Consider the following 12,797-nt stretch of genomic DNA (forward strand, 5'->3'; position numbering starts at 1 on the left):
AGAGCTGCGCCGTTCTCTTAGCCCTGAACCATGCCCACTTACAAGCCCCCTGGAAATCGGCACAATTCCTTACTCGAAGAAGAGAGGCCGGGCCACGGTGTCCCCTTGCAGGTGAGCCCGGTGGAAGAGGGAGTAGAGGTACGGCAAGAGGGCATAGCGGACCTCTAGTGCTGTCTTCATGGCAGTTCGTGCGGCAGGGCTGAACGCGGAGGGATCCTGGGCCTGAAGAGAAGGGTGGAAAACAACAGTAGGCAAATGAGCTAAAACGGTGGCACACAGAGGACCATGGCAAAGGAAGCTGTGTGGCGTAGGGGTTACAGTCCTTGCATAGGACCCGGGAGACCGGGGTTCCAATGTCCACTCGGCCATGAAACTCACTGGGTGTGACCCTGGAGGCTGGTCACTGCCCTTATCCTAACCTACGTCACAAAGCCGTTGTGGGGATTAAATGAGGAGTGGGGAGAACCAAGTGCACCACCTTGAACTCCTTGGAGAAAAGGGGGGGGGGGCGGTTATAAATGCAACAAACAAACAAAAATGGTCCAGATTGTGCAGAAACTTGAACTTTTTTTAAAAAATGAATTAAATACTGTATGCTTACATTGTAGCAACCTGCCCTGGGATCTTATGGTGAAGGGCAAGGAAGACATCAAATAAATAAGAAAACAACCCCAACAGTTCAAGAAGGACACTGACAAACTGGAACGTGTCCAGAGGAGGGCAGCCAAAATGGTCAAAGACCTGGAAACGATGCCTTATGAGGAAACGATGCCTTATGAGGAACGGCTAAGGGAGCTGGGCATGTTTAGCCTGGAGAAGAGGAGGTTAAGGGGTGATAGGATAGCCATGTTCAAATATATAAAAGGATGTCACATAGAGGAGGGAGAAAGGTTGTTTTCTGCCGCTCCAGAGAAGCGGACACGGAGCAATGGATCCAAACTACAAGAAAGAAGATTCCACCTAAACATCAGGAAGAACTTCCTGACAGTAAGAGCTGTTCCACAGTGGAATTTGCTGCCAAGGAGTGTGGTGGAGTCTCCTTCTTTGGAGGTCTTTAAACAGTGGCTTGACAACCATGTCAGGAGTGCTCTGATGGTGTTTCCTGCCTGGCAGGGAGTTGGACTCAATGGCCCTTGTGGTCTCTTCCAACTCTATGATTCTATGATTCTATGAATGATGGGAAGCTGAATTCAGAGCTTTCTTTACCCTGCTCTGAGTCGTATCTGAGGATCAATTCAGAAAATCATGTTCTGCATCAGGTGCGACCAAACACTTTGAAAGAAGGGGCAAAAGAATGTCAACGGCATAAAGCAAACTGGGTGGTTTGGTTACCGGCACTCAAAAGAGGCTCCCTCTTGCATCTCTGCATGAGCTCACGGCTTCCCAATTGGAGAAGCAGACTCAGATCAGAGACTCATGCAGAGGGGCGGTGGAGCACTCTCAGGAAGACAGGCAGACCTTACTGTTTTACCTGAAAACAAATCGTGCTGCACGTTAGCAAAGTGTGCCTCCAATTCTGGTTTTGAAGAATTTTTATTAACGAAAACAAGAGAAGCAAAATGTTTTAACTCAAAGGCTGTGAGGGTGGGAATGCATTAGCTAATCGGAAGTTTGAGAAACACTTAATGTGAGTCCCTGTTCTGCCCCCAGCAGCTTCACCTTCACATCCTGAGTGTTGTGGTTTCGTGCAAAGGGGTAGAAGGCTCCCAACTGCATCCAGCGAGTGCAAAGCTCCTCCGAAGTGGAGCCCGAGAAGCCGCAGATGTCTGCCCCGACCAACGGGATCCCAAAGAGGCTGAAGCTGAGCACCCCTGAGGATTCAGGCAGAGGGGAAAGGAGTCAGTAGTGGCCAGGTGATTACTGACATTAACACCCGGCTGAATTTCAGATTAGATCACCGCAATGCATTGTTTATGGAGCAGGCCTTGGAGACAGTCCGAAACCCCCGACTGGTACAGAATGCAGCCACCTGCCTATGGACACTATGCCTGATTTAAAACAACTATACTGCTTCCAGTCTTTTCCCAGGCCGAATTGAAGGTGCGTGGTTAAACAGGTCTGGAAGGAGCCGGAGCTAGGATTGGTCCATAAAAAACACCCAGTGTTAGTGAAGTTAGCCCTTTATTCAAAGAAACCCAAACAGTGCAGGCCTAACGATCACAGCAATTCTTCCCGGTAGGTCTTGCCCCAAAGAGGCAGTGGTGAGGACTGAAGGTCCCTGCCTACCCACCACTGCCTAAGTCTCCTCCTCCCCAGGGTTTCCCCCAAGCAATATGAGACAGTGTTAGCGTGCAAACATTCTTTCCTCTGCTCTTTTCATTTCTCTGCATGTTCTAGGACAGTGTTTCCCAAACTCGGGTCCCCAGCTGCTTTTGGACTACAGTTCCCATCATCCCTGACTGCTGGTCTTGCTAGCTAGGGATGATGGGAGTTGTAGTCCAAAAACTGCTGGAGAACCAAGGTTGGGAAACACTGTTCTAGGAGACCGGGGGGAGGGAGCTGGTTGCAGCAGGAGGGTGGGACTCACTGGCTTTTTCAGCTGCCTGCCTCATCTCTGTCTCATGGCTGCCACACCCCCTCCTCTCCAGGCTCCACTTCTGTCTCTGTAACTACTATCTTCTGTAACTACAAGCCAAAGGCTGCCTCCAGGATCATACTGTGAACTGAATGTAAGTCAACTTCTTAATATTTTAAAGAGAAGGCTGTTGTGTCTTTATTGTTTTTAAAAGAGAATAAAGGGGAATTTACCAGGAACAATCCAATCTGGACAAGCCAGACCGGATTGCTTAACTCAAGAGATTCAAATGAATCTACCAACTAGCTTCCCATACAGAGAATGTGCTCTACCACCAGCTCACGAGCGTGAGGAAGGATAATGTTTAATCAATGTATCCTCTCCTACTATCCACAACATTCCCACAAGAATAGGGTGCTGGACTAGATGGGCTATGGACCTCATCCAACAGCCAGGCTCTCCGTGAGTCTTTCTGGAGAGCTGTGTCTGCAGCTGGAAAAGAAAACCACATGCACGTACCTGGGATGGAGCAGACCATGTCCTTCCACTCGCTTCTGTTGTCGCCAAGCCAGTGCCCTGAATACCTGCCCTGGCTGGGGAAGGAGGAGCGGGAGATGACAAAAGGCCGCTTCCCTCGGATCTTGACTAGTGCGCTAAAAGTGGGGGGAAAGGAAAAGGAGACTAGCAAAAATGTTTGCTTGTAAGCTGAGAGCACGGGAAGGGATGCCAGCGAACTTTGGCCCTGGAAACCGGACCTGTCTTGTTTGTCTGTCACTGATGCTCTCATGCCCCAGACCAACCCATCCACCAAGGCGATGGGAGCTTACCTAGCAGTAGCCTTGGCTTCCATCAGCCCATAGAGGTTATGGAGGTTGTAGTGCACAGATGCGTTCTGCCTGGAGGAGGCGCAGATGGTCTTGGCGGAAAGGGAATTTCCCAGCACGGCTGGTGGGGAAAGAGAACGGCTGGTTAGAAGTAGTACAACAAATCGTGTGTGCTTGGCAAACAGATACGAGCTCCTGTCTGGGGTGGTTGACCCATGGAGACCACAGTGGTGCCCCGCAAGACGAATGCCTCGCAAGACAGAAAACCCGCTAGACGAAAGGGTTTTCCGTTTTGGAGGTGCTTCGCAGGACAAATTTGCTATGGGCTTGCTTTGCAAGACGAAAATGCCTTGCGATTCCTGGGGTTTTTCCCCCCTCCCCCCCTTTTCCCCAAGCCCCTAAGCCGCTTATCAGCTGATCTAAGCCACTAATAGCCTTTTAGCAGCTAATCCGCTAATTCCTTAAGCCTTTAATAGCCGCTAATAGCCTTTTAGCAGCTAATCCGCTAATCCCTTAAGCCTTTAATAGCCGCTAATAGCCGCTAAACCGCTAATTGCTCTAATAGCGCTGATCCGCTAATGGGCTTGCTTCGCAAGACGAAAAAAACCGCAAGACGAAGAGACTCGCGGAATGGATTCTTTTCGTCTTGCGAGGCACCACTGCATTTCTCTTTCTCTCTCTTCCTGTTGCACACAAACACAGAGACAGTCACTCAAGAAGGCTATTGTAGGATCATGGGCCTGTACAGCAGGATCTAAAGCATCTCCTCTCTTACCAGGCACGTATGGGGGTTTATCCAGCTCTTCCTGGGAACAGCCTGCGGTGGAGCCATCCACAAAGTTCGAAGGTTCATTCATGTCCTAAAGCAAAGAGATTGGGGCCAATTAAAATGCCCAGTTCACACACTACCCACGGAAATTTAAACTTTCCTCAAGCACAGGTCAGTTGCAGACCATGGGACTTGCCCTGAAGCCAACACGAGCATTTTCAGCGCAACATTTTTCCGTGTTTCGAAGGCACAGATATCTGTGTTTGTTCAATGTGAATGTAGCCCTAAGGTTATGGCCTGACCATAGGTTGCGAAGCAGTGAGGGGTGACCCCCCCCAGCTCCTCAAATAGGGTTGGCTCAGAAATAAGCCATGCTACTCCCCATCCTGTCTGCAAAAGTGAAAAATAACTTGGCTTGTTTTTGAGCCAATCTGAATTTGGACTGGAGGCCACCAGCAGCAGCTCTGACCTGCAAGCCTCCCTCCCTCCCTCATCTCCCCATAAGCCTCCTTGCCTGCCCCCTGCTCTTTCTCCGCCCCCCCTTCCTTCCTACCCACTCACCAGCCCTCCAAACCCCCTTTTCCTGCCCCACATGGCTGGCTGCGGCAGCTGACGCTCTTAATTTGGGGAAAAACAGGAGCAGGGAAGAGAAACAGGTCTCTTATCACCTCCCTCTGCTGCCACATGGGGGAACTAAACTATTGAAACGCCTCTTGGGAGAAATTACATTTGCCAGGATCAACTTAGGGGCGCATTTATTCAGGTATTTATTGTGTTTCCATCCCACCAAGGAGCTCAATGTGGCACACACAGTTCTTTCCCCCTTCCTTGTTTAATCCACATAACAACCTTGCGAGGTAGGTTAGGCCAAGAGGCAGCAACTAGCCCTCAAGGTCACCTTGTGAGTTTCATGGCCAACTGGGGAGTCGAACCCCGGTCTCCCAGGTTCTAGTCTGACATGCTAACCACTAAGCCACACTGCCGCTAGGAAGCTACCTTATACCAAGTCAGACCGCTGGCTCACCCAGCTTAGTGCTACCCGCAGTGGCTCTCCAAGGGATTGGACCTGGGACCTTCTACATGCAAGGCAGGTGCTCGGCCAATAAGCTATGGTCCTTCCCCCAGCCTTGCACCTGGTCTGCTGTTTAACAGCACCCCTGGGACTGGGCTTTAATGTTTAGCTCCCACATTGGGTCAGAGGAGTGTGGGATGTGATCCATGAGAGGCAGTCAAGTACAACATGCCTTTTAATGCTTGAGAAGACATGCAAGGGAATGTTTGGTCCAGCCAGTCAAAACTTCGTGTTCCTTCTGGCTGGAGCATCCTTCCGTTTGTATGTGATAGGTGGGTGTGACCTAACCTGCCCAGGTAACAAAAGGACAAGTTATGCAGCACCCTTCCCTCTTTTTGACTTCCTTCTTCGTTTGACCAGCTTTTAGCTAGGACTGCTCTGCTAGCTCTCAGCTAGCAGAAGCACTGGGATTATTCCCCCATATGTAACTAAGTCTACCTTCAGGAATCCAACTGTGAACTGATGTGAGTAAACTTCTTTTATTGACTGTGAATAAGATTGTGGTGTCTTTATTCTTCTAGGAGGGATTCAAGGGAACTTACCAGGAACGTACAATTCAATCTGAGACAGACTGAATTGTATAATAGTGAGAGGCTCACACGAGCCTGCAACCAGCTGTCTGCTGTGCATGTAAAAAGGGGAATGTAACTCTGCTAAGTAAAGGAACTTGCTAGCGCAAGTTAGGAAGGATATTAATAAACAGTATATCCTTTCCTGCCACCCTGAAAATTCCCACAAGGAGTGATTAGAGTGACAGACTTGGGAGACCAGGGTTCAATTCCCCACTCAGTTATAAAGCTCACTGCGTGGCCATGGGCCACTCTCTGTCTCTCAACCTAACCTACCTCACAGGGTTGTTGTGGAGATGCCACGAGGAGTGGCGGGAATCACATACCAAACTTTGAGCTCCTGGGAGACAGAGGTGGAACATAAATGCTTACAGGGACAGAACCATCTAAAATGTATAGAAACTTATTCATGTATGCTACTACAGTGGCTAGAATGTCACTCGCCCCAAAATGGAAAGAAGTAAGAAGTCCCAGCAAAGGAAGAATGGATACAAAAACTTATGGAATACGCAGAAATGGCAAAACTTACCGGAAGAATAAGAAATCAAGATAACAAACTTTTTAAAATAAAAGAATGGAAATGGTTTATTGAATATTTGCAGAAAAATTGTGAGCAGGTAAGATCATTGGCAGGATTATTGTATTAACCTGCAGTTTGATAAGAGTATATACTTAAAGTAGATGAATAAATGAGCAAATTAAGTAAATATGGATATGCAAAGGATATTAAAAATACATTTAAGGAATCGCAGAAAGAGGGGGAAGGAAGGCAAGTTTTGAAATGTTAAAATGATTGTAAAATTAGTGAAATGTATAAAATTAGTGAAATGCATAAACTTGAAAAGTATAAATAAAATTTGAAAAACTGGAAAAAAAGAGTAGATGATCCTTTGGGTGACTTCCAACTGTGATTCTAATACTACAAATCTAATACTCCAAATCTAATAATCATCACCTCCCCTTTTCAGTGCCCACTCAACTGTTGCAACTTTTCTGTTTAGAAACCGGAAAAGATTGAAGGAGGAACTTACAATCCAAAGGCCATCGAAGGGGACGAGGGAGTGGAATCTGTCCAGGTTTTCCAGCCACCACTGGTGAGTGTTTAGGTTAGAGAAGTCGGGGAAAGCGGTGAGGCCAGGCCAGACCTAGGGGGTGGGGACAACAGCACAAATCCGATGGATAAAATTCAGGCAGAGTTGAACCCAATCAACTCTCTGCATGGGGTGCAATAGGTTAGCACCTTATCCAGCCCACCAGGCTTACCCGTATTTATTTATTTTTTAATTCATGTTTACCATCTAGGCCAGTAGTTGCCACCAGCCTTTGGGTTCCATAAAAGTATCCCCAGTGAGAATACCCTGTACTGAGAATAGCTCTTTGTACAACACACTAAGGAAGATAACAATACAATAAAATTCAAAACAGTAAACTGAAGAGGCAAAATGCACCCTGCTCCTTCGCTCTCACCTTCCCTATCAGAGGTTTTCCTTGGGTGCTGTTGATGAATATTCCACGCTTCAAGCCTTCATCATAAGGCCAGTAAGAGCCTGGAGGTTGGGTGCTGCTGATTCCTGGGTCCTGGGGGAAAAGCAAAAACAGGCTAGGATCCACACAGCAATGAAACCAGCCTCTTGCACCAAATGGATCTTTGGCTACCTGCTTCAAGAAAGGCAGGAAACTCAAATGTTCTACTGGGCTGGAGCAGTGGTTCCTCAACATTTTCAGGCCGCTGCCTCGTTTCCATAATGTCACACCCCCACCCTCCCGTCCCTGCAACTGTATGTCAGTCGGGTGGAAAAGCTCTATAGAACGGGGGGAAAGCACACATCACTAAATAAAAGGCCATTTGTAGGGAGAACAGGGATCTTTGCTGGAAAGTACTTCTGAGCAAACAGGATTTCGTCCATGGATGAAGGGCAATGCAAGTTTTTATGGGGAAGAGAATGCTATATTTAATGCCACATGGAACCGCTTTTTCCGTTCTCGCTTCTAGATTGCATTTTGCCTCCATGGCTAAATAAGTGAAACACACAGGATTTGGGAAATGCAAAGCTCTAAATAAAGAGTCCCAGCATAGCAGCAGCCTTTGATGAAAGCTACACCAGAGCGACAGGATGTTACTAACCTTGCTTGAAAAAATTAAATTGTATTTTGGAATTGCACATTTATATTGCTGGAGTAAGAAAGAAGTGAGAAAAGCAGAGAGAGGTTACCAGAATCATCACGTAGCGCTGCCCATGTTTGTGAAGGTCTTCCACCAACTGGGGGAGAGTGCCAAACTTCTGGGAGTCAATGGTGAAGTCTCGATAGCCATCCATGTAGTCAATATCATTCCACTGGGCAGCCTGCAAAAAGAAAGCATAGGTATCATAGAACTGTAGAGCTGGAAGGGAATCGGAGGATCATCTAGTCCAACTGCCTGCAATGCAGGAATATGCAGCTGCCCCATGCAGGGATTGGATTTGGGACACTGGCATTATTAGCACCATGCTCTACTCAACTGTGCTACCTCCGTTGAGAAAGAAAGAAACAGTGTTGGACCAGAACTGCAGAAAGCTACTAACAGCACAATCCTATCCATGTCCACTCAGAAGTAAGGTAAAGGTCAAGGGACCCCTGACCATTAGGTCCAGTCGTGGCCGACTCTGGGGTTGTGGCGCTCATCTCGCTTTATTGGCCGAGGGAGCCGACGTACAGCTTCCAGGTCATGTGGAGCCACCGACCTTCTGATCGGCAAGTCCCTAGGCTCTGTGGTTTAACCCACAGCGCCACCAGCGTCCCTCCACTCAGAAGTATGTCCTATTAAATTCAGTCTTATTAAATGATTCAGTCTATTCAGTGCTATTAAATTAACTTACTATTAAATTAAGTTAAATTAGGATTGCCGCCTTAGCTATTAAACACACTGGGCGACCTTAGGCGATTCACTCTCTCTCAACCTAACCTACTTCACAAGGTCATTGTGAGGCTAAAGCAGAAGGGAGGGGTGTGTGTACTGTCCTAAGAATGTAAAACGAGCCTGCTGGAGCAGCTCAGGGGCCCACCTAGTCCAGCATCCTGTTCCTGGCCAACCGGATGCCTGCGGGGAAACCCGCAAACAGGGCCCAAGCCCTAGAGGCCTCTTCTCTCCTGTGGTTCCCAGCCATTGGCATTCAAAAGCACTGGCAACCATTGGCCGACAGTGGCTGACAATGGCCCTCTAGGATTTCAGACAGGAGCCCTCCTTGGGAGATTCAGGATTTGAACCCGAGACCCTTTGCATGGGAAACACTATGTGCCACACCCCTGACCTAAGTCTGCAAGCTTCTCATTCTGGAGGGTCCCTCTTGATGCTTACCTGCGGGATCTGAAAATTCCTCATGGCCTTGACGATCTCCCAGGTCTCGTTGCTTGTTCCATAGCCCCAGCGGCAGAGATGGAAGCCCAACCCCCAAAAGGGAGGCATGGTAGGGAAACCTAAAACAAAAATCAGGAAAGTGTTAGGTGTGCTGCCCCAGAGCCACGGTCTTCTTCCTCTTGTGCCTTTTGACTTGTCCAGGTCAGAGTTTACTGTGTATTTGCAGTTATTTGCGTTCCGATTTAATCCACATAGTCCAGTGTTCTTTGTCATGGTCCAGTTTACGGGCGATCGAAGTCCCGGCTGAGGACGTCGGGATCGGAGACAAGATGGCGAGGTGGGCGCAGGAATGAGGGTCCAGAAGCCTGGGATCCGAGGGTCAGGAAGCAGGGAGTCACAAAGTCAAGGGTCCGAGGGTCAAGAAGCAAGGAGTCAAGAAGCCGAGGTCCAAGGATCAGGAAGCAAGAAGCCAAACACAGCAAGGCGAGAAACGAGTTGCTGTGGCCAGGAGCTGAAGGAAAATGCTGACCTTATATCCCTTCCCGGCTCTTGCCACCAGGTGCAGTGAGTTACCAAGCAGCCTCACCTGTGTGGCTGTGCCTTGCCTCTCCGGAACAAACTCAGGAAGGCCCCAGTCCTGCAAAGCCTTACCAGTCACAGGGCCTGGCTCCTGCATGCATGCCTGACATTCTTCAATCTTGGGTCCCCAGATGTGGGTGGGCTACAACTCCCATCTTCCACAGCCAGCTTAGCCTGGTGGGCAAGCATGATGGGAGTTGTAGTCCACCCACTTCTGGGGACCCATGATGGATGAACACTGTTGTAGTCCACATGACAAGAACCTCAAACAACACCAATCAGCATGATTCACGTTTACCCAGTGCAGGGATAACCCAATACGCTGGGGGAAATTGAGCTCTGAATCACTGCACTTGGGGTCATAGATGATTTGCTTCTGTGTTTTGGGGTGGGTGGATCGACTGTCACTGTCTTCTACTCCCCTTTTCATGCCCACCACTTCCTCAACACTCTCTCATTTCTTTTTGTAACTATTTCCAGTATGCATGGGCCACTGACTATCCACACATCACCCCCCACTTTATTAATCGTTCTGCCATGCTTCCCCAGTATTACAGCATTGTTTCCACCTGGAGGGGGAATTTATAGCATAATGAAAGCAGGGCAAACCAGGAACATTTGTCATGTGAAAAATTGCAGGAGTTCAGCAGGAAGCTGTGGGATTGGAACCGAAGCAGGGTGCCTGCACCCAGACTGTTTACCTACTATCAAAAGCACAAAGCACAATAGACAAAGGGACGTTTGGAGGAGCCTATAGATACTCACCAATCACCTGCTGGTACTGCTGGACCACCAAGTTGGGGTCTGGGCCTAGGAAGATGTAGAAATCCAGAATGCCTCCAACGGGTCTCCAGGTGAGGGCAGGTGCCGGCTGAAGCACCACCTCTAGGCAACAAACAGGAGAGAGGAAGACTTAGGGTTTGTCCACGGTTCTGCTTGTGTGGTTTTCCACCTGCTCACTGCTTTCTCTGGGAAAACCAGGGCTGAATCAGAGCAAACATCAATCCACAGAAAGCCCAATTGACGAATGTTCAAGAGTGTGTTTTCCCCGGGGAAAGTGGTGAGGCAAGCGAAAGTGTGTGCTGTGCACATTAGTGCTGAGACATTTCATCTGTTATTTGTCCTGTTTGATTATTTCCATTGCTTTTAAAAAGAAAAAGGGGGGAAAAGCTGTTTTAAAAAAATTCTGTATTGCTAGGCTTCGGCAAAAAGGTGATGCATAAATATTTAAGCAAATGAATGAATGAATAAAAATAAATGTTGAATTCAAATGGGCATTGTTGGGCAGAAGGAAGCTTGGAGAAATCCACAAAAACGGGGAGAACAGAGAAGATCTGTATTTGGTATCCAACAGAAACCTTTAGTGTAGCTGATATTTGAATTTATGGCTTTCGATATCCATCAACCCTCCATTAAAAAAAATAAAATGCTGGAAATTGCTGGAGGTATAAAGGACTGTCAGACTTTGAAAGGCTGGCATCAGTGGATCAAGTACATCAATTCTGATGAATTTTTAAACTGCAATAAATGTGCAATTAAGTGTTTTACTGTTTTGAATTTTATTGAGTTGTGCAAACCACAATTATGAAGGAAGGCACTGGGGGTGACATTATGGATCCAAGCTGGCGGTGGCCCAAAAAAGTTTGGGAGCCACTTCACTGGTTCTTAAGAGCCCTCGGGGACATACCAAGATCCCTCTTCTCCCTTACGCTTCATGGCTTTGCCGACACGATCTGTGTCTTGGAAGTACTTGGCCAAAAGGGTGCCTGCAGCCCTCTCAGCTGATGCAGGCCACCTGCCTCTCCCTCTCTTTTTCTACCAGCCACTCTGCAGTCTCCATGCAGTCAAAAGGCCAAATCCCTTGGAGAGAAGGTCAGAGACAAGACACAGCCAAGGAGGGTTGAGAAGCAGCTGGCTGTGAAGGCAAGGAGCCAGCAGCTGCAAGATGCGGTTAAACCGCCCAGCGGTTGCTAAAGAGCCCGCCTCGCGGCAGGAAACAGATGGCTCTTGCCTCCATAAAAAGCCCCTGCTGCACCTCCAAAACTCCATTTTCCTCTGTTACTTCAAAAGCACTGACTCAGATTGGCTTCCCGCGCATCTGAAGTCCATCTGATTACCTGAAAAGCATGTGTCACCCGGAACTTTTTAAAAATACATACAAACCCCTGAAGATGAACCCACTTTTGACCACCCTCTGACTAGTTATTCAAAAGAAGTGAGCTTACAAACATTTTCTCTTCGCTGCTTCCAGTGAAGAGCCCGAAACTCCCTGGTTTTCTTTATTCATCGCCTTCAAGCAGATCCACATGGGCAATGCTCAGAACGTTCAGATTGGTTTAAGTATCTAAACTATTTCACCCCAAAAGGTGCCAAGGGGACACGTACCCATTGCGTTGCTGTTCAGGAGGAATACCCCATGGGAAGCTCCGTCTCTCTCCATGGCAAGGTAAAAGGGGTGGACGCCATAGAGATTGTAGGACTCCTGAAAACAAAAAGAAGTCAAGACTCATTTTCAGCCAGCACTTCATAAGAACGCAAGCAGAGCCCTGCTGGATTGGGGCCAATGGCCCAGCCCGTCCCACATCCCATTCTCACGGTGGCTGACCAGATGCCTCTTTGTGGGAAACCTGCAAGCAAAACCCAAGCCCAAGATCCCCCTCCCAGTGCCTGTAGCCAGTGTGGAGTAGTGGTTAAGAGCGGTGGACTCGTAATCTGGGGAACCGGGTTCGCATCTCCGCTCCTCCACATGCAGCTGCTGGGTGACCTTGGGCCAGTCACACTTCTCTGAAGTCTCTCAGCCCCACTCACCTCACAGAGTGTTTGTTGTGGGGGAGGAAGGGAAAGGAGATGGTTAGCCGCTTTGAGACTCCTCCAGGTAGTGATAAAGTGGCATATCAATTCCAAACTCTTCTTCTTATTCTCCTGCTGTGGCTCAGGGTCCTGCTTGCAGATAGCCCAACAGATGCATCTGGTTGGCCACTGTGAGAACAGGATACTGGACTAGATGGGCCATTGGCCTGATCCAACAGGCTCTTCTTGGGTTTAGAGAGGCAGCCAAACATGATAGTCCAGCATCCTGCTTCCCACAGTGGCCAACTGGATGCCTCCAGGAAGGCTACAAGGAGGAGATGG

At 48.4% G+C, this 12,797-nt stretch overlaps 1 protein-coding gene across 4 annotated transcripts in view; it reads right to left on the reverse strand.

Moving 5' to 3' along the window:
- The window catches only part of LOC310664348 (lysosomal alpha-glucosidase-like), a 37,609-nt gene that overhangs the window by 8,765 nt on the left and 16,047 nt on the right, over positions 1–12,797 (reverse strand). For all 4 annotated transcript variants that reach the window (XM_083413387.1, XM_083413386.1, XM_083413389.1 and 1 more), the window contains exons 5-15: positions 12,051–12,147; positions 10,431–10,550; positions 9,087–9,205; positions 7,963–8,094; positions 7,217–7,327; positions 6,781–6,894; positions 4,115–4,199; positions 3,343–3,460; positions 3,035–3,168; positions 1,660–1,811; positions 74–222 (exon numbers count right to left, since the gene is read on the reverse strand). In XM_083413387.1, coding sequence (XP_083269513.1) covers positions 74–222; positions 1,660–1,811; positions 3,035–3,168; positions 3,343–3,460; positions 4,115–4,199; positions 6,781–6,894; positions 7,217–7,327; positions 7,963–8,094; positions 9,087–9,205; positions 10,431–10,550; positions 12,051–12,147 — 1,331 coding nt within the window. The remainder of the gene's footprint in view (positions 1–73; positions 223–1,659; positions 1,812–3,034; positions 3,169–3,342; positions 3,461–4,114; positions 4,200–6,780; positions 6,895–7,216; positions 7,328–7,962; positions 8,095–9,086; positions 9,206–10,430; positions 10,551–12,050; positions 12,148–12,797) is intronic.

Source organism: Podarcis tiliguerta (genome assembly GCF_965153285.1).
Source record: "Podarcis tiliguerta genome assembly, chromosome: 14".
Classification (NCBI taxonomy): domain Eukaryota; kingdom Metazoa; phylum Chordata; class Lepidosauria; order Squamata; family Lacertidae; genus Podarcis; species Podarcis tiliguerta.